General features: G+C 43.2%; 1 protein-coding gene across 3 annotated transcripts in view; it reads right to left on the bottom strand.

Annotated features, from left to right (window-relative positions):
• The window catches only part of SLC4A10 (solute carrier family 4 member 10), a 139,836-nt gene that overhangs the window by 63,131 nt on the left and 49,215 nt on the right, over nt 1–27,490 (bottom strand). Inside the window, exons 5-8 of one of the 3 annotated variants that reach the window (XM_066634347.1) lie at nt 18,293–18,453; nt 8,585–8,773; nt 4,018–4,109; nt 2,314–2,412 (exon numbers count right to left, since the gene is read on the bottom strand). In XM_066634347.1, coding sequence (XP_066490444.1) covers nt 2,314–2,412; nt 4,018–4,109; nt 8,585–8,773; nt 18,293–18,453 — 541 coding nt within the window. The remainder of the gene's footprint in view (nt 1–2,313; nt 2,413–4,017; nt 4,110–8,584; nt 8,774–18,292; nt 18,454–27,490) is intronic. The other 2 variants (XM_066634356.1, XM_066634363.1) reach the window with 2 other exon arrangements.

The following is a 27,490-nucleotide window of genomic DNA, read 5'->3' as shown; positions in this document are numbered from 1 at the left end:
CCCACTTTTTAGAAAAAGAATCTTGTCGGGACCCACCTGAAGTGATGTCATGACCAGAAGCGGTATCACCGAGCAGGGAATTTTTTAACAATCCTAGGCTGCAATCCTACCTACACTTACCCAGGAGTAAGCCTATTTACTGTCATTGTTAAAAGCATATACATAGTAGTCTGTTAAAAGTACAGGTCTGTAACTTTTTCCCAAATGCAGTCACATACCATGGTAGCATCAAGTCTAATATATTAAAAATAAAATATTGAAATGAATGGGGACCCACCTGAAATTGGCTCGCGACCCACCTAGTGGGTCCCAACCCACAGTTTGAGAAACACTGCTCTAAAGAAAGGCTAATGAAGTCCCCTGAAATTTACTCCAGGGGAGATGTATACACTGCAGCATTTTTTGGGGAATCCTCTTGTCAGCGCATTCTGCCCATTTTGTTTTGGTCGAGACTTTAAAACAAGGTCGTAGCAAAAGAGGTAAAAATATTAAAATAATTTTATTTATTTATGTTTTTCCTCTCAGTTGTGCCATTCATCACACAATGGCAACAGTTAATTGTCTGGTGTTCGTAAACATAATTTATTTGCATTTTCTCCATACTACCGTCCTAAACGTTATGGAGGAAAATACAGCAATTCAAATAACAACATGTTCAAATTGATATCACAGTTTCCTATTCTGAGAATTTCAAATTGCAGCACTTTTCCCCATTTGCTTTCCTATTACCAATCTAAACACAAAAACAGTGACCAAATCCAATATAAACTGTTAGTGACCATTTTAATGTCTATCTTACAGCCATCTGTCAGCACCAGTGTGCTGGTGTCTTTGATAGTGTTTACAAAGTTGTTTTTTTGCAAATGGCTCTGGCACATAGACAGAATTTAAGCATAATGGGAGTTGTCTGTGTCAGGAAATATAACTCAAAATTTAAATGTCTCCAAAAATTAAGCCCAACAAAGCCTTTTTTCACTGTTTTGCCATCTTACATACATATTCCTTATGGAAAAATAATTTAAGTTTACATATTGATCCAGTACCAAGGAATTATCACTGATAGCTTGAAACATAACAGTATTTCTTAGGAAGGGATACACCACAGATGGAGTAAAGCATATGTACATGTTTGGAAAGGATTTAGAGTGACTTTTGATTGAAACATAGTGTAATCGTGGCCTCATATACTATGGTGGAAACACACCCATATTGGTGTCTTTTTGTGGAGAATTTTCATGCCTAAGAAGGCTGTTCTGTACCAATTTGCCACTCCTCTCCATTGATCAATGTAATGGCCAGTCCAAGTCTCAATTTGGGTAAACCAGAAGTGCAGGAAGTTCAGGGTCCAATCCTATCCAACTTTACAGCACTGATGCAGCTGTGCATGGCATCCGGGGAGGGGGGGGAGTCACAAAGACATCCTCAAAATAAGGGAAAGTTTGTTCACTTGTCTTGGAGCAGCAGTGCAGCTGGATCAGCACTGGGAAGTTGGATAGGACTGGGCACTAAGCACCTGGTAAAAGGAAGTACAGTCATCCTCCTGAATTCACGTTTCTGGTGCTATCACAGATACCTGAAACCATGGATAGCAGTGAACCCTTACTGTTGCTCCATGCAAGCCCTCCAAACTGCTTCTTCTCTGCACCTGCTTGTTAGCGCTTGTCCTCCAAACTGCTTCCTCTTTGTGCTTCGAGGGCAAGCGTTAATAAGCGCTAACACACAAGCATGAAGAGGTTGCTCCACGCAAGCTCTCCAAACTGTTTTCTCATTGTGCCTGTTTGTTAACACTAACTTCTCAAACTGGAAGGTAGGACCTGTGTGTCTCCCTATTTCATAAGGCACATGTGCACATAATGCACATCTACCTAAGACCTGCCAGTCTGAGAGGGTTTCTGCTTCATTCCTGAAGAGAAGGCAACAGCCCCATTGCATGTCTGGGAGGTTCCCTAACTTAAGAATCTTTCAGAGATGCCATGCGACCTTTCTGGTTGGATTTGCTGGTTGTGAGAGCCCCTTAAGTACTACTGAAGAGATAATATTTGGAGGGATTGAAAATTTTGTGGCATTTTTATATGTCATGTTTTCAATTTTTAACTCAATTTTATATGGGTGTTTCAACTGTATGGTAGCTTGCCCTCAGCCTTCGGAGGAGGAAAGTGCTTTTTACAGTTAAGGAAGACATCAGTTTTTCATAAGCATTCATCTAAGTTTTTGCCTACTGAACTGACAAAACATGCTTTAAACTGATACTAACATTTCGAAATCAACTCTGCTTGCAATCCCAATAGAAAGATAGCCAGAGTATGTCCTCACCTCTCTCTCTCTCTCTTCCTGGTGCAGGTGTCCTTTTTCATGTCTTTGTTTCATCCCAAATAGACTACTGTTATGCCCTTTTTGTTGGTCTCCTAGTCCCTGCACGCACAATTAACAGACTTCAGCTGGTACAAAATGCTGCTTCTCGTATTCGGTCTGGCACCAGATGGAGCAAGCACACAACTAGTTCTGGCTCAGTTACACTGATTGGACGTCACATTCAACAACAGATTCAAAGCACTGCTTGCATCAATTCCCTTAGAAGAGAATCTTGGTTCAAGATATTTTGCTCAGTCCTCGTTGGCCCCAGCTAAGGTTCAGCTGAGGTCAACTGCCATGGCTTCAGCTGTCAAATCTACATCAAATGCAAACATGCTTTGAAGAAATGGCACCGTTAGCATGATTTACAGTCCAAAGATGTTGCAGATACTGTATTTTCTATAAACAAAATGGTGGATTTCCTTTTCCCCTCACACACGTTTGTCAGCCGTGCTGTAGGCATACTTTGCAATGAAATATTGTGGCATGACACAAAAGGTAATATTAAGTACATGGTTAAAATTTATACTTAGTGTTATTTTGCAGTCAATCAGTATGTAGACAAGCATGATAAGGAAATCAGATTAGGCTTAGATGCAGAGCACTATCGGGAAACAAAAAACAAAGCCAAATACAATCCCCAATCCATTTACTCCTGAGATGCCAGATGAAAGGCAATGGAACTGCACCAGAGTAAACATCACAGATTAGGACTATAATAAATCTGAAGAACAGATAATCTGCAGGCTATTTCACATGTACTGATTTAACAACGTGGGACTACCTCCACAAGCTTCCCCTGCCTCTGAAAATGCAACATGGGAACTTGGATTTGGCTTTCTGACCAGAGCTCTGGAGGAGAAATTGATTTGAGACAAAATGAATATCAGCATCCCAGGAATAAATTATGTTTACTATGAGAAGCCTGGGAATGTGATTCTCTAAATACATGGGGAAAGAAATCCAAAAGAGCTGGGCTCCACTTTCTCTGATTGGCCAGCAAGTCCTACACAATTAGGGACCAGTAGAGGGAACTAGCAAAAACCACTTTAGGAGGCTGTGTTTGAACGTCATGGTGCTGTCAACAGGCAGCAAGGAAAGAGTTCAGTTGTGGATCCATTGCCCAAAGCACAGTGCTGAGATAAGCCAGACTAGAAAAGGATATCCTCTGAGAGCTACTTCAACCCTCTTTTACTCTAGTGGCCTCAGTTATGCATGGGAAGAGTGAACCCATGTATGGACTGTGTTGTGGAAAGATACCCAAGACTTTCTTCAACGTGGATACAAGCACTCATCTTTCCCATGTTCCATTTTCAAATGTGGGAATGCTTTGAGAGTACTCCCATGTCACTGACTTGTCATATGGGCAATGGCTCTCAACTCACTTCCTGCTCAGAGAGAAAACATTTCTGCAACCTCTCAAGTTCCACGATACTCTCACAATGGGATGCAATGAAGTGTCCCCAAATAAATTTTCCTGATGGTTTTTTAAAAAATAGTTTAAATTCTATTTGTAGAAACCCGCTCCCCACAGTCATTGTAAATAGAATATATGAAGCATGAGGCAACAATTCATAACAGTGAAATGAAACATGCTTTATTGCACAAACCCAAATGATACTCATGGCATCAAAAGAGTCATTGTTACCAGTAGTAAAGTCTTACCTTGCTAAAGTCAACTGTGCTGTTTTCTCTGCTCACGTCATTTTTTGTTTCAATGCTGGCTGGTGCAGACTGTGGGGAAACAAGCTGACCTGCTGGGAAAAAATCGTTATTACAGAATACTAACAGTTATTTGTATTACAGTTAAAACATTCAGTTAGCAGAAGTTAGAAAATAACATATTTTCAGGAAAGTGCAGTGGGGGTGTGGTAGGGTGAGGCAGAACCACCCAATCATAACACTCTCCTTACACCTGAGAAAGCTGGTGTAAGGAGAGCCTCCTCAGGTGTAAGCAGGCAAGGCAGCTACGGTGCTTTTCCATGGACTACAAAGGGGTGGTTCTGCTTCACCTGCCACCCCTGCACTGCATGCACCTGCATATTCTATGAAACATGGAATCAAAAGCAAAGACTTTTCTATATCATGTTCCATGAAGGGAAATGACTTGCTCATTGCTTGGAGGGACAAAAGAATACATTTTGCCTACTCAAACCTTTTGAAAGCAATTAGAGCCAATTCAAATAATCAAACTGGGGTGCTAAGAATGTAAGTTGAGTGGGCCTGTGTAAGAAATGGTGCACTACAATACACCATTGGTGAAGCAATGATTGGTGAAGCAATGGTTTTCTTCTTTACCAGAGTTTTCTAACTTCACTTGTGTTTACATCACCATCACAAAGCAACGGAAAGTTGGTTGAGTGCTACTGCAATAAAAATATGTCTTCCCAGTCATCCAGTGAGCCACTACCACAGGGTATCTACACTGTAGCCTTAAACAGTTTAATAGTCATTCCTTTTCCTCAGGGAATCTTGGGAAATGTAGTTTGGGAGAGGGATGTAGGAATGTATAATAGACTGTCCTCATCAAACTACAATTCCAGGAATCTTTATGGGCATCCATGATAGTTAAACTGATATGTTGAGTTTGTAACACAGATAAAACCAGAGTGTTAGGCTAGATGGTACCATGCTCTGAACCAGCCTTCTGGTTTTCATTTAAGCTGAGATTTGATTTATTTCATTAAAAATATGTTGTATAACACAAACAGAAGGAAATTCATCAAACACAATTATGTTTTCTACATTTAGAAAAGATATGTGTTTTTATTTTAGGCTGCATGATGCAAATGTTATATCTGAGTGCTTTGTTTAAAAAAGAGCCCATTTTGGAATATCATTAATAAAATTTGGAAAAATTTTATTAGCGATCCTGTAGATCACTATAGATCAGGATCACTGACAGGAATTGATTAACAATGAAAAACATCATGCTGGAAGAAACTGACATGAAAACATGAATGAAAATTCAAATTTGCCTAAAGCTCATGCAAGATAGGTTTTTATACTACCTCTGGACCTTCAAGGAGCTTACAGAACCCAAGGGTTAGGAGATGAGGGAGGTACAGAGATGAGATGAGCCTGTTAGAGACAGATACAACAAAGACAGAGCAAAATAAAGAAATATGAAGATGACCAACACAACAGCAGAGTTTAGATTACATACAGTTACTCAGGGGCATAAGGACATAGGAAGAAGGAAAGGTCTGCTGTGAGGTGAAAACAAGGGTTATATGATCCTTATCTCAAGATTGTGGATCAACAGCAATTCATGAGCAAATGAAGTACAGTTGGAAAAAAATGAATATAAAACAAAAATCAATAGGTAAAGACTTGCTTTATTAGTCACTGAAGGGAAAAAATGACCCTCCTTGATCAAAGCTGCAAAGATGAGGTAACTTATAAATGCAAGAAATGCAGGATAGGAATTTTAAGAGGCAAAGAATGCCATTTACCCTAAGTAGCACACAACTGAAAGCATCAAACCCAGGGCATACATTCTAAGAAGAAAGTTGCTGGAGCTCAGTTCCAAGTCATGTGCCAAAAGACTCCTGGATAGTAAATGCATGTGGTTGCCTGGTAGCATTCTTCACATGCTCAAAAAGCACTTCACACATTCCAGGACCAAGCACTGTTACTGGGAAAAATGCTATGGGAATTAACCTTGATAAATCTTACATACAGGTAAACTTGGCCTACAAGCAATAATCCCATTACTTTCAATAGGAAAATTTCTCAGCATTTCATAGGCTATAAGATCGTCTTTCATGGTAGTCGTTTCAAAATCAGTAATGTGAATTCCAAGATAATTCTAGTAAGAGGATCAGGTAGCTAAATAATTATGCTCATTACATGGGAAAAATATAAGAAAACAAAAGAAATGAAAAGTGACAAAGAGAAAAAGGTTGTTCTCTCAAATTGAGAGATTAAAAGAAAGTCTTGAGATCATGCAGTATCATCCTCTTGTTAATGACAAGGTTTAATACTGTCTTTGAGTTATATCAGAGTAAGGAAATTATCAGGTAGTAAGATATAAGGTAAGCATGCTAAAATGACAGGTCCTTAAGGTCAGAGTTGAAGTTTTCAGAAAAGCAACCATTTCAATCTAGAATCTTTTCACCTTAAAGAAGGCTTACCATGTAAGAACACCCTGCCTCCTGTTACTTTTTGATGCAATTTAAGAGGCAGTGCTGATTGCTTTAGATTGCTGGAGAGTATTTTTAAAAAACTCAAAGAAAAACATTCCTTACGCTTATGTCAACTGAATAGCCCATAGTGCTGTCCATTGTGTATAGCCCATACTGTTAGCATGATTGCCCTACCCGCAAATGTCTAACACTTCTTCCACCTTGTTGGTTTACCAGTGAATTCCCAAAGAATTACCTGGGAACTGCACATAAATGCCTCATTGTAAAACTAGAAATATTTCCTATCAACCTGTAAGGATCTGCAACGCGAAAGGAGATATCTGTTGACTTGCCTGACAAATTGCAATTGCATTAAAGCCAATTCAGACACTTTATGTTGCTAAAAAGGTTGTTATATGTTAACAGAATACCAATGTATCAGTTTGACTTTCCTAGATGCACTATGATCACTGAATTGAGGTGCAGCCACACCAGTTTCAAAAAGCCTGTAGACCACAGGTTTTAAACCTACAATCTCATACCTGGTGCACGACTGCTGATTTCAGCTTTGCTGAGGACTTAGCCATGTGGTGCAAGGATAAACAAATTTAGGTATAAAATCTTTCTGATAAGCCAGGATAATTAGGCTTGTCCTGATTTGAAAATGTCACTTTTTTCCATCCCAATCCCAAAGACTTGCTGTGGCCTGCCTTTAACGACTTCAGAAGTGATATAACAACAGCTCCACCCACACAACATCACATAATATGGATTTTGCTTTAAAAAAAGAAGTTCCTTCCTGGCTGTATCTCAAATGTAGAACGGCTTTCAAATGAAATAAATAAGGTCATAAGATTTACAGCCATCCACAAAATTCTAAACGTGCAACCATAACACATATCCAAAACTGCCAGAAAAATTAGTAAAAATGGAGCAGCAGATTAAATTAGAGCACATCCCTGAACAAAGCAAGAAGGCCTGAATATACCTGAATGCTTGTGGGGTGCTTACTGGCATGCACATTTAATCAGGAACCTTCTTTCATAATTCCTGGGCCAAGAAACTCCTGTCCCCCCCTGCCTGAAGGGTCAAACTAGGCACAAAGTTTAAGCACATCATTACCACCGACAGTTATGACTTTCCTTTAAAAAGCAGCAGACCTGTGGAGGGCCTAATATGAATTGGGGCAATGACAGGAGAGACTCCAATACTTTCCCTACTAAAGTCAGATTCCAGTCTAAATTACTTTGGCTGCTATTGGGGAGAAAAAAAGAATTCCCATTGACATGGCAGAGGCAAAGGGTTAAATCTTCTTTGGTGCCAAAATGGATCTCCCCCCCCCAACCCTTGCAGTTGCTATTTTCAAAAAGTTAAACTGTTAGTGCTAATGATGCATTTAACATCACACGCAATTTGACCCTGACTTTCCCATATGATAGAGTCACAGTCCCCCTCCTGCCCCAACAGATCTTACTGAGATAAGTCAAAGTTGATGAAATATGTGCATAATATGTACAGTAGTGCCCCTTATCCATGGGGGTTTTGTTCTGGAACCTCCCGCAGATAGCTGAAACTGCAGACACAGGCAAACACCCGTGCCTCTGTATGGGCAAGCGCTCTTCCCCCCTAACCTCCTGAAGGGCTTCTGAGTCCTGCAGAAGCCGTGGATGTCTGCCTGTGGTCTCAGTGAGCCTCAGAAAGCCTGTTTTCAGTCAAAAAATGTCACTTCCAGTTTTTAGCTGAAAACGGCCATTCTGAGGTCCACCAAGGCTGTGGGCGGATGTCTGTGGCCTCTGTGGGAGAAGCCCCTCCAAAGGGGCTCCCTTCTTCTCTGGAGTGGTGGCACGGATAGGAGGGGCACCCACATCCACGGGATCTATGGATATGGGGGCCCCCATAGTGCCATTACGCAAGAATGTGCTATGATGTCATCATGCCAGTGGCATGGGAGGGCACGGGCATGTAGAGTTTTAAGACCTGGGTGATGATGATCACTTTTGGGTTTAAAGATTTGGTTTCACAATACAGAAAACAGTGGCATGAGTTACATTTAACAAATCCTTCATGAAACCTGCCCATAATTATTATGAAATAGGACACTTTACCATTCTTGTCCATGGAATGAGGTTCAGACTGTTTCTTGCCAATATCAGCAAAGGACCTGACTATTGGGATCCTATTGCTTAACTTCTTCTGATTCTGATGATGATGCTGTTTGAGCAGTGCTTCATGTACTCTGTGACGCACATCTTCACTGAGCTGTCCTGAGCCTACTTGTTGATCAAGAATCATGTCTGAAAAGATAAAATGTAATGCTCTAACTCCGTAAGAGGCAGGATCATAATCAGAGAAACAGCTACAAAAGCAACAACTAGCCAGCATTACAGATGAATATCCAGTTCAAAGTTAACAAGACATATTCATTTGGGGGTTAGCCACTCTCGGGCCATGTGAGCCTCCTGTGAAAACAATTTATGGATTACATCGCAACCACTATGCAGTGACATCTTGCTGCATAAGAACTACAGACAGAGGCAGGCTGATTGTGACATGAACTTTCACAGGCAACATCCGATGAATTAGTTTTTGGCAATTAACTGCCAACTAGTGCATATGTATCCATTATTCTTTATCATCTCAGTCCAGAGCCAGAAGTATCACAGCTCAAAAGAAAATTAAAACTGTCCTTCAGTACTGAAAGGAAAGTAACGACGACGGGCACAGCCTACAGACCAACTCACATGTTACCTTTTTAATGTGATCATATCCATATTGCCTGGCCAATTGATGAACTGTATTCTGCATATAGGATGAAATGCTAAAAGGAATGCTTCACCATAGTGTCATTCTCTGAGTAGTCATCTACACAGGCATGTGCTGTGGAGCTCTGTGCAAGTGCAGAGCCAATCTTGAAGGCATCCAAGTTCTGCTAAAAGTTCTGCTGAAAGAACTGAAAGTTCTGCTCGGCCCTTGAATGAGGAAATACTTGCGCACCAAATGCTTCAAGATTGGGAAGAACACCCAATCCCTTAATTCAGTAGTTCCCAAATTGTGTGCCAAGGCACCCTTTGGGGCTGTGGCAAACTCACATCGGAGCCTCAGGATGGGCACCACAATCTTGAATTGCGTGAGATCGTGCACAGTCTCTCAAGATCTTACATGATATAAGATGCCAGCGCCTGGGAAAGCCGGGCAATGGTGCTGCTGCAACAGGGCTCTGTGACAGCACAGTCCTGTGATCATGTTAACTTTGGGAACCACTGTGACTTAGGGCACAATCCTGAACCCTCCCAGTGCTGGCGCTGAGCCCTAGCACCACCACTGGGTGCCGTAAATGTGCTGTAAAGCGTGTTTACAGCACTGGGAGAGCAGAGACAGCCAGTCAGATGCCAGGCCCAGCGTTGACAGGAGGACGTGCTACCGCCCAGCGTAAGTAAAACTGCTGGGCAGTGCTGCAGCCTCTGGGAGGCGGGGGGAGGGTGGAATAAGGACAGGGCAGCGGAGGAACCAGGGCAGAAGGAGGTGGGGCACACAGAGCAGAGCTCCGTCATATCCTGAACTCCGTGTCCGGCTGAAAAGCCCTACATGGAGACTCTCCAGTCTGCACTGGCAAAATAGCCCATGAAGACTTGAGAAGCCAAATTGTGGGGCTTGGAGCTTCCACCAGGGGATGAAAATTTCCTTCTCCCGCGGACACTCCCAGTAGCTTCCTGGTGCCAGCTGGATACAGCAGTAGCCACTTTGGCTCCACTGCTCCAGCAGGCACCAGGAAATTTAGGATTGGGCTGATAATTTAGGATTAGGCGGCTCTGGGGATGGGCAGATGGGGAGCAGGAGGCGGGGCTGGGGCCTGGCAATTATGCTGGATCTCAAACCCATTCCCAAGGAGCGCAGAGCTGATCCAAGCCACTCCACTCTCCTTCGACTTGTGCCACCTCAGGAGGTGGCACAAGTCCAAGGAAGCCCATTGGGGCCAGGGTGACTTACCCAGAAGTAAGGCGAGCCTCTTTGAGTCATTATGGGCACCTATACGGCGCGGGATACAGCGCAAGCCTCTTGGATTGCCTGTTCCAGCACAAGATAGGATTGCACCCTTAGGAAGTGAGAGGGATTTTCCTGATATACCAGTAAGGCTTCAAAATAAAATGAAATTTTATTTGCAAATGAATCAATGCTAATTGAGCAGCAAGTTTCATGCATATACATTAGAAGAAGCTATGCCATGAAGACCCTATGACACAACGAGCACATGAGTCACGAACTCTTTTGTACGAAATATTTCTATGGCTCAAAAGCCTCTTTTCAAAGCAATTCCACATCTCCCAGGAAGCTCAGTCTTGAAACGAAAACCACACAAGCAGAGAAATCGATTTATTACTGAGACGTTAAAACCAGACAGGATTAGTTAAGATTTTGATAACTATCAAGGATGGGAAAAGAAAGTTAAAATAGTACCATGCACCTACAACCCTGCACTGGATATGGGCCAGGTCAGATGGCTTGCCTGTTCTAGCCCAGGATAGGATTGGGCTGCCCATTTTACAACACAGTTTTATGTACTATCACCTTTAACAGACAAGTCCAGAAGGCCCCAGGGTGAGATAAGACATGTGACAGAACTAATGGAACAGTTTCAGTTTTGCAGCAGAAGCCTATGTGAGTGGTTGGGTCTGTATAATTTCTGAGGCCTGATCAGTCCTAGGTCTACTCTAGATGAAGTAGCAACAACAGACTGGAAAGTTGTGCTTGTTCTGCTTTAACAAATCTCAGTTTATGCTCTGGACTTTTGCAGAAAGTCATAAACAAACATGTATATTATATCTTTCCTTTCCTCCCAAATAAATAGAGCGTCCAAGGCTGTTCACAACAATGAAAAAAAAAATGCATATTAATACACAATGGAAAAACAAGCAGCAAATAGAACATGCATCACAGCAGAGATAGTAAAAGTGATAGAACACAATAGAAAAACAGCAGCAGAGCACAGGGCATAACAACAGTTTCTTCAACCACAATCTTTATGACACAGGCAAAAGCAAAAACAGCTAAATACGAGTTGTTGAATGATTAGAAGTGATCTGCTATGTGCTGTTGTTCCAATCCAATATGGTACACAGAAAAGGCAAGTAATAATAGATTGTCCGTAGGTCACTTACAGCAACTATATAAAGCTGAACACATTCAGCTGTGTGATGGGATTGGACATTTGCCCACAGCAAAAAGAAAATGCAAGGCCAATGACTCAGGTCATATGTAGTACATATCAGTATAGCACTATAAGCTAGACTGGGGAAAAATACTTTTGAAACAAGTTAGAAAGCATATGTTAAGTGCAAAAATCTAACAGAGTCAATTCAATTCAAAGCCTTTATTGGCATATGACAAACAAACATACAGGAGACAAAAAACCAGGGGAAAAAACAGCAACAGATAATAGGGAATTCCTTTAAACCTTCCATATTAGACAACTGGCAGCATCACATTGCACCTTGCAAGTGTAAATGCTCTGCAGTCCTGTGGGCACTGTAAGAGAGAAAAAAGGGAGCTAGCTGCCCATATTGTACAGGAATAGACAACTATAACAGGGAACACCTCATGGTAACATCACCCCACCATTCAATGTCTAGGAGCCTGCACTTTATCATCTGATAGGTTTCTGCTGGGCTTAGCGAATCTCCTAAGTCTAATTCTATGTCTATTGATCTGATTTTCTTGGTGCAATACACTAACCCAACCAAGGGCACCACTTCCATTAAAAGTTGAGGAAAAAGCAATCATAATCACACTTATAAAGGTCAGAATTTAAGCACTTTAACAGTCCAATCCTATGCAGAAGTAAGTTCTTTTAGAGTCAATGGGGCTTACTCCCAGGAAAGTGTGGATAGAATTGGGCTGTTAGCCATTTAAACACTTGGCCAGAATTTAAACACTCTGAGGGAGGAATCCTAACCAACTTTCCAGCACTGACTTAGCCACAATGCAGCCCCCAAGGTAAGGTAACAAACATGCCCTTACCTTGAAGAGGCCCCTTTGACTGTGTCCCCACTGCAGAATGCAGTGCACACTACATTGGCACAGCTATGTCAGTGCTGGAAAGTTAGTTAGGATTGCGCCCTAAGCCATACTATGGTTCCTAGTCAGTGCTGACTGGTTACTAAACACAGCACGGGATATGGAAGACAGCCTGGAAGTCCTAAAATTTTCCTAATTTGGTTTGGATCTGTTCTAATGGATAATCCCACACTTTCATCCATATTGGGATACCATATAACACATGTGCAGTAATTTTTGCATTAAAGACCTTCAGAGCTGCCAGCACAAACTCAATACTTCTATTATAAAAGAAGCGAGCAATCATTTGGGCTGTATGCCTGGCTGTGTTAACAATAATTTTCCAATGAGGTGCCCAAAAATGCTTGTAGTGGAAGTAAATGCCTAAATATTTAATTCGTTTAACTTGCTCTATATAATTCCCATTAATTTTCCCACTTCATAATTTCCATTTTTTCCCAAATATGATAATTTTAGATTTTTTATAATTCAATTGGAGATTATTATTATTTAAATATAATGCTCATCTCTTAATGAGTTTTTTAGCCAATAAGCCAATGAGAGTCCGGAAAAGAATGACAGTGTCGTCAGCATAAAGCAATAGGGGGACATAACAATAGAGGTCAGCAAGCCCCTAGTTTTGAACTATGCCCCTCCACTCCCTCTAAATGAGGGGCTAGATCATTCAAGAACAAGTTAAATAATAAGGGAGCTAGAATGCAGCAGCCTTGGTTTACTCTCTTAGTAGTGATCTGCTCAGTTAATTCTCCCTTCATAGAGACTCTTCTCTGACATGATGTATTAAAGTATAAAGTCCTAATCAGGAAGAGGAGTTGTTTGTCAATACCTAATTTTAGGAGTTTATCCCACAAAATATCTCTATCAACCGAGTCAAAAGCACTCTTTAGATTGAGAAAGGTTACATAAAGTTTAGAATTCCCCTTCAATACCTGCTTATGAATTAGGTATGAGAATATTAGGCAATTATCATGGGTGAATTGCCTTGTCTAAAATCCATTTGCTTCAGCTCCAGGATTGCCTGCTCACTAATCCATCATATAAGTTTATTTTGTAAGTAAGTCAAGTATGCCTTATTAATGACAAATAATGGGTAGATAGGTCTATCATTTGATGGCAATCTACCATCTCCTTTTTTACAGACAGGCACAATTGCTGCATTAGTCCAGTTTGAAGGAATTACTCCTGATCTATCATTAGATGTAAAGTGGGGTGCCAGGAACACAGTCACTGAATGGCTGCAGTCAACAAACCAGATGGCAATTTGGGAATCCGAATATATCCAAAGGAACTAGATGAAAATATGAGAAAGAACATTTCCATCTGCCAATTTGATTTGAAATAATTGACATAATATATGGGGTGAAGTTGTTACATAAGAGCAGAAAAGGCATATTTTCTAATTGGATAGTTAGATGTTGTAGCCTGGTGGTACCCATTCCTGTAAATTATTCATGCTGAGTTCTACAATGCTGACAGCAAGGTTAAGCACCTTGTGGCCTTTGGACCAAATCCAGCTCCCTGAGGGGTACTATCTTGTTCACCAGCTGTCAGTCCAAAACACAAATTTATATGAAGAGAGCATGGACTGGCAGTGGAACCTGGCAGCAGTCCACTTTAAGAAGTTGTCTTGGGGCTCTAGCATACCACCATCAAAGAGACTCTCTCATGGCCCAATTCTATTCTTAACTTCTGCTGGTGGAGCATGTGCTCCATTGCCACTGGCCGTCACAAAAATGCTGTAAACCACTTTGTGACTGTACGCCTTCCAAGAGGGCTGGAAGGAAGGCTAGATGGAGCAACATCTACCGGAGCAGGTACATCCAGTGTAGGGATGTGGGAAGGGTGGGAAAAGTGCGGGGAGGAGATGGAATGGGGCAGGAAAGGGAAGTGATGGGAGCAGGCCTGGGCAGATCAGGACTGGTAGGGAGCAGGATCGGTGGTCAGATCCACCAACAGTGGGCAACACGAACCTGAATCTGCGATTTAGCAGCAGCAGGTCCAAGTAGTCCCACTGTGGCATTTGGGGCTTACCCCAAGGCAGGGGGACAAATGCCCTCTTACCTCGAGGAGCCTGTCAGCAATCCAACTACCCACCATAGGATGGGGCGGAGCCCGTGCTTGTGCTGCTGAAGCAGTGAGGGGGAGATTGGATAGGACTGAGTCGCTTGTCTCAGTAGCTGCACACTGAGCAACAAAGGGTGCTAAGCTTAACATGCCAACAAGAAAAGTGTCAAGAATTAATGACAACATACAGTGGAGAATTCTAACTGGCATTCACCCACCATATACAGCTCATCTTGGACATCCCTTTGCCACCACTCAGAGGGTAGTTTGCTAATAAAGACAACTTATCTTGAGGAACAAATTATAATTTCGGAAACAGAAGCAAATTCCTTCTATGCTTGCTAGCCAGTATTATCTAGCATGATATCTTCACAATTTGTCACTAATTGATTGAATAAACATAATTTGATTTCACTAAAAATTATGCATGGCAGTTTAAGAAGTAAAATAAATTAAAACCAATACAGTAAAACAAATCAGAACTGGAATCAACAGCACACATTCAGACAAGAGTAGGAGCAGTTAAACCCCAACAGCAAACTTGCTATAGTTGAAAGCAAAAATTAACAGCCCAATCCTCTTGGGTGCCTATGATGGCAGACCTCTCAGTCTGCTGCCAAAGTGTCAGTGCAGTGCCTCAAATGTGTGTCACAGTTGTGAGCTGTAGAAACACCTGAGCAGATGGCCAGAGGCCTCACATGCACACCAGTGTTCCACCCAAGCCACACCAGAGGATGTAAGGTGGCAGCGGGGGCAGGACAAGGAGCAGGCCAGGCAGGGGACAGTTCAGGGTTGGATCTCAGCAGTAGCAGTGCACAGGCCTACCCTTTGATTTTCCCTTTCCCAGCCTAGACCTTCCCCTTGATACTACTTGAACTTACATCAGTTAAATAGCTGGAGTAGGTATGAAAAGAACCATTAGCAGCCAGGCAGCCTACCAGCAGGTAAGTAAAAAATATTTTTATATACCTTTCCCGTTGCACCCCCCCTCCCCCCCACACACACACCATAGGATACAGCATGTTCTGTTGAAACTGTTGTATCACTGGTGGGGGATAGGACTGGGTCCTGTAAAACTCAAAACATATCAAAATATGTGTTTTGAACTGGCAAGGAGAGCACGAACAGATCACAAAAACTATGCTATTGTAATTGCTCCAGCTTTAGAATGATAGTAGGGTATCCAGAATGGAAAATTTATTTATGTTTAATAAATTTAGTGGAAATCGGACATTGTGATTTGAGTGACAGGAGCATGGCAGCATCTACAGAGGCCAGAACCCTGATATAGTCTGACTCACTCCTACTGTTGGAAAAACTCCCTCCTCGATGCTGGCAGTCATACCAATGAACCTAAGATGCAGGTGACAGATTTCTGAATACGTGATCAAATGGATCATCTCAGCCTAGCTACAAGAAACAGTAAACAAAAGCTGCTGGATTGACTTGAATCAGCAAGTGGCTCTTTGTAACTTTTTTTTCTTCTAATTATTGGGCAAATTCTTCAGCCATCAAATCACATGGAATGATTCAGAGAGCAGTAGGATCTACCACGCCAAAGCAGAGCCTACACAGAATATGTTCTCCTGTGAGATCCAAACATCTTTGTAATTACTTCTGTACCACCACCCCCCAGGGAATTTGGGGCATCTGTTTTTCAGACAGCTTCCACACCACATGGCATGCCACTTTGAAAGCAGGGGGATGTTCAAGAGCAGCCTGTGATGTGGCATGGGGGTGGGTGGATTGTCTGCTATCCAAAGAACACATTCCCACTGGGCATGCCTAACAGATCCTATTGAAGCCAAGCAACAAAAGGCTGTTGTCGCAAACTCCAAAATCACCTGACCTCACTGTCTTTTAATTGATTCTTCCACAAAACAATCAACTGTTTTATGGTAGACTTTATTCAAAAGGATAAAACCTATCTAGCCATAAGAGTCTCTCTCTCTCTCTCTCTCTCTCTCTCTCTCTCTCTCTCTCTCTCTCTCTCTCTCTGGCATGAGATACAATGTTTTCCCAATGAACTACATCATAGCCAGACTCAAACACAAAAACTATCTTTTAAGAGCTCAGAACTAATTCAAAGATGACAGCCCCAGGTAGAGACTTGCAAAAAGTTCCATGCAGTGCTGCCCAAAGCAAATAGTGAAGAGCTTTCAAGTGTTACGCATGGCAAGTTACATTCCATAATATTTAAACTAGCCTTCAGAAGCAGTAAGAGAACATGCACCTTCTGGTTCACTGGTCCCTTTACTCTCTAACTCAGGGGTGTCCAAAGTTTTTGGCAGGAGGGCCACATCATCTCTCTGACACTGTGTCAGGGGCCGGGAGGGAAAAATAATTAATTTACATTTTAAATTTGAATAAATTTACATAAGTTTACAGAAATAAATTTATTAAAGATGAACTTTTATGAATGAATGAAGGTCTTGCAATAGCTCAAGGCCTATAAAAGGCCTTGCACAAAGCAAGGCTGACCTTTCCTTTGCTGCCACTACTGCACCATGGACGTGAAACAGCAAGCAATGGAGGGAGCCCTCATCCCACAGCTCACATGAGAGGTCAAACAGTCGTCCTCACACTGAGAGCAGTTGCATCTGGCCAGTGTGGGCTCCAACAAATCTCTGGAGGGCCAGAGGCTCATTGGAGACTGGGGGCTCCCTGAGGGCCACATTGAGAGGACTCGAGGGCCACAAGTGGCCCCAGGGCCAGGGTTTGGGCACCCCTGCTCTAACTCATTAGAAGCCTTCTATCTACAGCAGTTAGAAGAGAAGAGTGGGAATCACTGGAACAGTAGATGTGGGAAGCACACTCTGATACATACTCTCTCATACTGCTTCCATATGTCAAAATGACAGAGTCTCCAAATTGGGGCAGAGATTAAACCTACTTCCTGGAAACATTTTGGCAAACTCATCCTAACTCTTCACTGATTTATTGATCTATACATAATTTGTTTGGAACATTTAAACTTCCATTAATTCAATATATTTCCACCATAACTTTGGTGGCTTTTGAACACACACACACACACGCGCACGCACACACACACACACACACACACACACACTCCTCTGAATGTAATCTCTCTTCATGCTTCTCTTCAAAAAAAATAGCCACACTAAACTGGATACTTGTTCTCCCTTAGCCTACTCACAACCAGTAAAGCCAAGATGCTTATCAGAATCTGAGACATTTTTATTTAGCTTTTAAAACAGATTACTACAGTGCTTCTCAAACTGTGGATCGTGACCCAATGCCTAGATGGGTTGCCAGTTGGGCCCAGCCACCCACCCCTGTGTCTGTTTGGTTCCAAATTGGAGCCAAATTGATGCAACCTGAGGCCACTTCCAGGGCGCGTCCACCCTCCAGACACACCCATTTACTATCACTGTTAAAAGAATGTACATAGTAGCTTGTTAAAAGTACAAGTCTGTCACATTTCCCCAAATGCAGTCACGTAGCATGGTATCATCAAGTCTAATATATCAAAAATAAAATATTGAAATGAATGGGGCCCACCTGAAATTGGCTCACAACCCACCTAGTGGGTCCCGACACACAGTTTGAGAAACACTGCTATATATAATCAAGCACACCTTACACAAGGTGTTTTGCTTTTTAAAATACAGGCTAAAACACATCACATGTTACTGTGTGAAAGACACACTTACCTGCAATTTCTTCTAAAGAATTGGCTCTCATGTCTAGCAGCACAGTGCCATTGAGGATGCAACTTCGCACCTCAAACAAGCTATGAAGGGACAAAGTGGCAACATATGGTTTACTCCACCTCTCTCCTCCATCTTCAACATCTTCTTCAAATTTCAACCACCTAAGCAAGCAAACACATCAGTCATCTGGGAACTAAAAAGACCAAGTGCAATAGCGAAGACACTCAAATAGGCACTACAAATGTTGTTTGGTTTGATATTCATAATCCATTTTTCTTTCTTAAGAGAGGCTGGAAGCAGTGAACTAAATCAAAATAATCAAAATGCAATAACACATAAAAACAATTCAATCACAAACACATAGCAGAACACTGTAAAACTATTACATCCATAAAAATAAACTCAGTACAGTTCATATAAAGCTAATTTCAACAACAAAAAAACAGTCTGATAAACGCCACAATGTCATTACAAAATAAAACAAAAATTAATTTTCAAAGCTATTAAAAATTCAATACTTAAACAAATGACACTGCAGCAATTCATCTCTAATAAAGTAAGGGCACAATCCTAACCAGGTCTACTCAGAAGTAAGTCCTATTTTGTTCAATGGGGCTTACTCTCAGGAAAGTGTGGTTAGGATTGCAGCCTAAATATAATAAGTAATGACATCTAAACAGCATGTTACACTCTTGTAACTGGACCAAGGTCACACAGGAAGTTTCATGGTTGAGCAGGGCTTTGAACTTAGATCTTCCAGGTAAAAGTCCAACTTTCAAACCACTACACCATCCTGGCTATACAACCTGGCCAACCACTACACAATCCACAGGCCATATCCAGCCCACCACCCAAAATCATCCAGCCCATGATTCCAAAAATATATATCCACCCAGCCTCCAGTGATCCTAAAAAAGAATTCAAGTTTGTAATTCTATCTCTGAAAAGGCCTACAGTGGAAGCAGACCAACAGCAGAAGCTTCCTTTGAGCATCATTCTCTGTCTGAGCATGTGTCTCACTGCAGCTCTTTTTACTTAGCTCTATGGCGTAATCAGGAAGTTCACATATGCCTATTCAACGCGCAAGCTTTCTTACTTTAACATATCTGATGTCTGGTCCTTATGAGGAAGAAGGCTGTTGATCCCTATTCTATATTTTCTTCCTTAAATTACAGCTGGTGCCTTCCCAGAGGTATTGAACTCCAGCCAATATGTCACCCCTTAATGCAATCCTATCCTGCGCTGCAACAGGCAGGCCAGGAGGCCTGCCCTATATCCAGTGCTAGATTGAAGCCAGAATTGGCTCAGCTGGAGGCAAGGGAAATTCTTCCCCTTACACCTGGATAAGCCACCACAGCCCCAATGGGTCTCCTCGGACCTGTGCCACCTCAGGAGGTGATGCAAGTCCAAGGAGAACTGAGTGGCTTGGAGCCGCTCCACGCTGCTCAGAGAACAGGGTTGGGATCCCAGGTCCCACCTCCCCTCCCATTCCCTGCTCGCCCGCCCCCTGGAATGCCCTCCATCCACCCTTCCCCAACCTCAGAATGCCTCCCTTCCACCTCCTCTCTGCCCTTCCCAGACCCCTTCATTGGCTGAGCTTGGCCAACGCAATGTTCCCTCCCTGCGTTGGTGCGGAGGCCTCCATGGGTCAGCGTGCAACCCTGCACCGGCCCAGTCAACTCATGAGAAGGAGCATTTAGCACGTTTGTGACCCTCCTGGACTGGGGCAAGGGACTAGCGCCAGCCTAACTGATAGTTAGGATTGTGCCCCTATTCAATTTATTAGTATGAGGCGATGTTCCAGGGAAGGGGGGAGGGAGGGCAGCGGGCTGGCCTGTGGGTGGACGGGCGGGGAGAGAGAGGCAAGGCCAGGATCTGGTATTTATGCCACATCCAAGCCCCGTTTCTGGGCAGCACGGAGTGGCTCCAGGCTGTTCCGTTCTGTTCGGATCTGCACCACATCTTTAGGTAGTGCAGATCCAAGTAGACCCATTGGGGCCACTGCGGCTGTCCCCAGGGTGAGGGGAATTTTTCCCCCCTTGCCTGGAGCTGAGCCTCCGCCAGCCTGAAACTTGCACTGGATACAGCACAGGCCTGCCGGCCTATCTGTTCCAGCATAAGTTATTTATTACATTTTTATACCTTCCTCCAAAGAGCTCAGGGCAGTGTACACGGCTGATCCCCTCCTTTTTTCCTCACAACAACCCTCGGGGTAGGTGAGGCTGAGAGAAAGTGACTGGTCCAAGGTCACCCAGAAAGCTTTGTGGCTGAGGCGGGATTTGAACCTGGATCTTCCAGGTCTAAGTTCACCTCCCAAACCACTACACCATCCTGACTCTGGTAAGTTAGGATTGTGCTGCCCAGCTACTTCCTATGCATATTTAATACCTGGGAGTAAGTTCTACTAAAAACAGTGGGCTTATATAGGCTAGCGCTGAAATACATGTTTTATATTGATGTGGGTTATTTCTGAATACTTTATAAATTTTTTTAATTTTTAAACATTTGTTTTAAAATGTACTCCAAGAATTTTGGGCAAAACAAGCTAGATATTTATATGAAGTATTACAAGTACAGTATGTTTTATTAAACATTCTAATTAAACATTCTAATTAAAAAAATTTAAAATTGATTTATTTTGGTGTACAGTCTTCTTCTTCTTCTTCTTCTTCTTCTTCTTCTTATTATTATTATTATTATTATTATTATTATTATTATTATTAACAGTATTTATATACCGCTTTTCAACTAAAAGTTCACAAAGCGGTTTACAGAGAAAAATCAAATAACTAAATGGCTCCCTGTCCCAAAAGGGCTCACAATCTAAAAAGATGCAAATGAATACCAGCAGACAGCCACTAGAACAGACAGTGCTGGGGTGAGGTGGGCCAGTTAATGAGGCAATAATTAATGAGGTCTTAATGAGGTATGGCTATGTGGCAATATCATGACACATCAAAATTTACCCGTATCTAGGTTTTTCACATGCAAGCCCTATACTCTGCTGTACCAAGTCAGTTTATCATAGTATGGATCTGGTGAGCTGAAGTTCATGGAGAACAAGTCTATCAATGACTGCCAAGCAAGCTGGCTACATGTTCTCTCCAGATTCAGACATCATGTACTGGTACAGGAGCAATGTCAGGAGAGAGCCTTCAGCTCATGGTTCTAGGCTTCTAAGAGGTGTCTGGTTAGCTGCTCTGGAAAAAAATGTGCTGAACAAGATCAGGGGTGTCCCTGGGGTGGGTGCCACTCAGTGTGTTGCTTATCTGCATGAGCTCAGCATTCCGGAAATTCAGGGGTGACATAATGTGACATAATCACATTGTCCCTGACCTTCCAGAGCACTGCTTTACATGCAAAAAGCCTGCCTCCATTTAGCAATCTTCTGCCAATTCCAGACCAGTCACTTCATCCTCTCGCTGGTAAGCAGCAAAAACACAGTCACGGGTGAGAGTATGAGGTGAGTGGGCCAGGAGCAGGCCAAAGATAGCCAAACGGAGACTCAGGTGGCGTGGTGTGCAGCTCGCACCCGCGTTGAGATGCTACTGAGCAAGATGAGCATTTGGCCCAATCCAGCAGGCTTATTCTTATGTTTGTTCAGCATAGCACACCACTTCCATTTAGAGACCGGCCTTCAAAAAATATGTCTATCATGCTGAATTTGCTAAGCACTTCTGGAAGTTGCAACACAGGTCTGAATAAAGTACAACTCAGCTCTTCTACAGTACAGATACCAATATACATAAGAACTTAAGGCCTGTCTAGTCCAGCATTCTGTTTTCCACAGTGGCCCACCAGATTGCTCAGACATTTGCTGAGAATCTGTCTGTTTATCTCTTTTGGAACTAGTAATTAAAGATTGTTCTGAAGACTGATATAATTAAAGATTCTTCTGAAGCCTGATAGAAAAAGAGTTGGATCTGCAATTTTGTTTGTTTTCCCATTTAACAGTTGTGTAATTTTATTTTTTTTAATTGCTTTGTGTATTACATTCATATCTCAGCTCTCTTCTTGGAGCTCAGAGAAGGATTTAACCACACAACAACCTTGGTTGAGCATTATGCCAAACACACAGATCCTACATACAAGGCCTCCATAACTGCATCATGTTGGCTTTCTCGAACAGTGGCATCACTAGGGTTCATGTCACCCAGTGCGGGATGCCAGCGCGTCACCCCCCATGCAGTGGGCAGGTCAATACCCCAGGTGGTGGGCGTGGTGATGTACCATCACTCCACCCCCACTGGTTTTTTGGCTGTACCTTTTGATAGAACAAAGATAGAACACATTCTGCATGAAATGACACATTGATTGATATATAACATGATGGTATTATTCCTCCAAACTGTGATTTTAGTAATTTTGGTCACTAGTGGTGCACACACACACCCCCATGGGTGTCAACTTACTAGCAGCTTAATGCAGCAGTTCTCAAACTTTTAACACTGGGACCCACTTTTTAGAATGACAATCTACAGGTAGAACACAGCTGTGATACAAGGACATCTGCAAGTGGGATCTGAAGGCCTTAGAAATGGACCTCAACAGATGGGAAACCTTGGCCTCTGAGCGTCCCGTTTGGAAGCAGGCTGTGCAGCATGGCCTTTCCCAGTTTGAAGAGGTACTTGCCCAACAGACTGAGGCAAAGAGGCAAAGAAGGAAGGCCCACAGCCAGGGAGACACACCAGGGACAGACTGCACTTGCTCCCAGTGTGGAAGGGATTGTCACTCCCAAATTGGCCTCTTCAGCCACACTAGACGCTGTTCCAGAAGCACTTTTCAGAGCACGATACCATAGTCTCCCTGACTGAAGGATGCCACTGATCATTCTAGAACTATGCAATAGTGAACAGCACACATATTCAGAGATGATGATCAGACACCAAAATGGAAAACCCAATTAAATATCTTGGGCACACATGGCATGCAAGTATTGCAAGAAAATACCATTACCTTTTTCAAAGTATTACAATCAAACTATAAGTGAAGTGCATCATGCTTAACATTTCTGTACCCATTCCTGAATCTGGACTATAGTGGGGAGGATGACTTGTTTCCCCCATTGCCTTGATTTGGGCAATCTGATCTGCCCTTTAATCCATTGCCGTGATCTGAATCCTCCCAGTGGCTGCTAGAAGGAAAACTCCCACTGGCACCCATGGAATCTTTTTCTACTGGATTAATTAGCACCTGCTACTCTGGGCGGCACAATTTTCTAATTACCTATTGGAACTTGACAAGCCCATTAATATGTTTCTGTCTTGAATTTGCTTCAATGATCTACAAGTAAATCCAAGGCTGAAGCAAATCAATCAGAAGGAAAAGGAATCCACGGATATTCCAACAGACTTTCTTGGCTTTTTTTAAACTTTACACTAGCAACCCAGTTCTATTGGGTTTATCTGCTAGTAGAACTTGCATTCCAATAGTGCTGGGGTCGGCAACCTGCCATTCTGGAGCCGCAAGCGGCTCTTTCAGCCTTCTCCTGTGGCTCCCTGCGGGGCCAAGCCATGGGGGGGAGGGGCTCACCCCTCCCGTGAAGCAGCCACTGCTCACCAGCCCGAGCACACGGGCGCAGCTTCCTCACCTCCTGCGGCTGCGCACCATTGGAGAGGGAGCTCCTGCCCAAAGAGCCGCCGCCGCCGCCGCCGCCGCCGCCGCCGCCGCACGTTCCCTCCCACCCGAGCCGCAGCACCAGCCGCCTGCCCGTGTAGGGAAGGGTGAGTAAACGAACCTGACCCCACGGAGCCAAGGCAAAAGCAAGCAATTGAGTGCAGCTGCTCTGTCCTCCTCCCAAGCTCAGAGCACAATCCTGTGCGTGTCTCCTCAGAAGTAAGTCCCATTGTGCTTGCTCCCAGGAAAGTGTGCACAGGATTACAGCCTTCAAGCTCCCCACTCAGCATTCCCCCCCATCGCTCACTCACCCTCTCACTGTGCCATTTCCTTCACTTGGAAACTTGAAAGGGGTTTGGAGACCCCTGCACCAGATGGTATTCTGTATATGTTTGTATACTGTATGTGTAACATACTGTATATGTAGCACCAAAGCATATTTCATGGTTGGGAAGTAATCACTGTTAGTATACCTTTTATTTTATGCAGTTCTGAACTCTTAGCTTGTTTGTTCAGGAGCACCTTTGTGAACAGTGTTAAGTAGTACTAAGTGGTCTTGTTCAGAGGTAGTATTGTGTGGAAAGGCATTTGTACAGAAGTAAATGACAGTAAAGAATGACAGTATCCTTCACAAGCAGTTCACCTGTGCACAATCTAAAACAGTTGTTCTCCAACTGTGGGTCTGGACCTGATTTTTAGTGGAACCTAGAAGAGGGAAGTGTATTATATAACTGTGACCTATAAGAGGGGAGCGCAAACTATATATGCAGTGTATATATACTCCCCTGGGAGTGAGCCCCGTTGACTCTACTGGGGCTGACTTACCTTTCCCCCTGTTTTTGCACTGGTATGTATGGAGATCTGCTCCCCCCCCCCCAACTTCCATCTGTTGGTTCTGTGTGCAAGGGGTTTTGCACTGGTCTTGCTGTGATGTCTATATAGAGATCTTCCCTCCCTCACACCTTTCCCCTGTTTTTGCACTGGTATGTATGGAGATCTGCCCTCCCCCCCAACTTCCATCTGTTGGTTCTGTGTGCAAGGGGTTTTGCAATGGTCTTGCTGTGATATCTATATAGAGATCTTCCCTCCCCCGCACCTTCTCCCTGTTTTTGCACTGGTCTGTATAGAGATCTGCTCCCCCCCCCCCCACTTGTATTGGAATCGAGGAAGATCTGGTGAGGAGGTAGATGTGGTGTCAGCAGTGGCCCCTTTAAGGGTAAGCCTGGGCATCCAGCAGAGTGTGCTGCACAGCTGCAGCCACTTGAAGGCAATAGGGCCCTCAGGGATATAAGAGCACCTGAGGCAGGAAGGGTTTGTGGGTTGTAGAAGGAGTGCAGGTTGACTATGGAATCTGACCTGGCTTATTGACTTTGACTTGGATATGCTGACTGATTTGACTGACTTTGGAATCTGACCTTGGACTGTGACTTAGCTTATTGACTTTGGATTCTGCCTTGGATACTCTGACTGACTTTGTGACTAAGGGACTGCTAGAGACACTGGAGTTTGAAGTGTGGCTGCTGTGCCCAAGACCTGCTGATGATCCAGGGTCTGCTGTAGTGGTGGGAGGCTGCTGGCAAGAGAGAGGACCTCTGCAGGTTGAACAGGGGAGCTACCCTGGAGGTGGGGTCCAGCAGGACTGCAGGGCAGAACCAGGGTCATTTGTTGGAGGAAAGGGGAGCTAATTTGCTTAAAGTGGGCATAATTCTCCAGGCAGAGAATGGCCTTGGAATCAGGCAAAACACCATAGAGGACCAGGCGTCTGAAAACACAGGACAAGAATGCATGACAAAACTAACTAAAAGCTACAAGAGGGGGCTACTTTATAAAAATGGGACCTATAAGAGCATAAAGGTTTAAAAAAAAAACAACTATATATGCAGTGTTATCTTCATTTTAGGTGTCAAAAGGGTTTTGTGGCTCCCGAGGTTTTTTTTCCTCTGGAAAATGGGTCCAAATGGCTCTTTGAGTGTTTAAGGTTGCTGACCCCTGCACTAGTGGATACTACCTTATTATGGCAGTCATAACAATCTCTCCGGCAGTGTCCAGAGAGGCAGGAGTGGCCTTGCCCACAATGTTGGATCAGCGAAGGCCCACTGCTTTAGATAGGCCAGCAGCAGAGGCAGAATGAAGTGGTGATGGGGTGGAGAGGAGTGAATCCAGGAAGGGGTGGATTTGGCAGCAGTGGCATCTGTAGAATCCAAACCCCCTTCCAGGACCCAACCCCTGACCCTGGTCTACATGGACTTGTGCCAGCAATATTGCAGATGCAGGTCCAAGTAGATCCACCCTGGCTTACATTCCCTTACTCAGAGGAGACCTCCATGACTCCTCCCCCCCCAGTAGGATGCAGCATGGGCTCCAGCTACACAGGTCTTACTGGGAAAGGAGAAGGTATAGGGCTGTTAATCATAGGTCTTTAACCTCTGGCACCATGATACTCACATACAAATCTGGCATGATACTGAGTCAGGCCATTGGTCCATCTAGTGTAAAAGCCAAGTCTACCTAGCCTCTTTATCTATTCAGGTGTCTGCCTCTGAATACCAGTTGCAGGATAGTAACAGTTGGAGAGGGGTATGGGTCATTGTGGAAAACAGGATATTGGACTAGGTGGGCCTTTGGCCTGTTCCAAGAAGGCTCTTCTTATGTTCTTTATTTGTCCGCAGCTTTTCAAGGAGGAGATGGGGGAAGATAAAAAATATATCTAAGGGCGCAATCCTAACCCCTTATGTCAGAGATTTCCAGCACTGACATAAGGGCAATGCAGCTCTGAGGTAAGGGAACAAACAGTCCCTGACTTTGAGGAGGCCTCCATGAGTGACACCCAACCGCAGGATGCAGCACATGTACCATTGGTACCACTATGCCAGTGCTGGAAAGCATTGGCATAAGGGGTTAGGATTGCACCCTAAATAGATAAAATAATAATTTTGTTCAATAAACATCTTAAACTCTTGGGTAGTGTTTGAACTAGTGAGCACCCAAAAATCCTAGTCCAAACTTGCAGTGGGCTGTGACACCACTGATGATGATGATGATGATAATAGATTATAATTAATTATGTGTAAAAATAATGCACCGATTCAAAGTAAGAAGTAAATTCAGTGTTGCAAATTAGGATTAAAGCAGATTAGGTTCTGGGGATATAAAGGTTAAAAACCACTTAACTTACAAAATGCTGCCCTCGCTCAGCACAATCATATAAAGCAACATGGATTTACCCCAATAACTATAACCTACGAGTAAGCAGTCTGTTGATCAATCTGGACAATGTCTTTTCCACGCCATGAAATATCAGGTTGGAATCTCCCTGTATAGAATGGGGGTTGCTATAGCACAAACCCAACAAATACAACAGCATAGTGAGAGCACATTTAGCAGTAAAGAATAAAGAAAGCCTTCTTCCACAGGTCCTAGAATGATCACCAGATCAATGCCCACTACACTAGAGCTGTGTTTAAGGATTTACCCTAAAAGCTGTGTTATTAGTTCAGGATTACTACTGTAAAGTATTATGCAATGCCCTCCTCCACCTCATTGTAGTAAACAGTGATAATTCACTATATTATGTTATCTAAC

The sequence above is a fragment of the Tiliqua scincoides genome, chromosome 1 (assembly GCF_035046505.1).
Source record: "Tiliqua scincoides isolate rTilSci1 chromosome 1, rTilSci1.hap2, whole genome shotgun sequence".
NCBI lineage: Eukaryota > Metazoa > Chordata > Lepidosauria > Squamata > Scincidae > Tiliqua > Tiliqua scincoides.
Note: the sequence above shows the minus strand (reverse complement) of the source record. Positions and strands in the feature narration are given on the sequence as shown.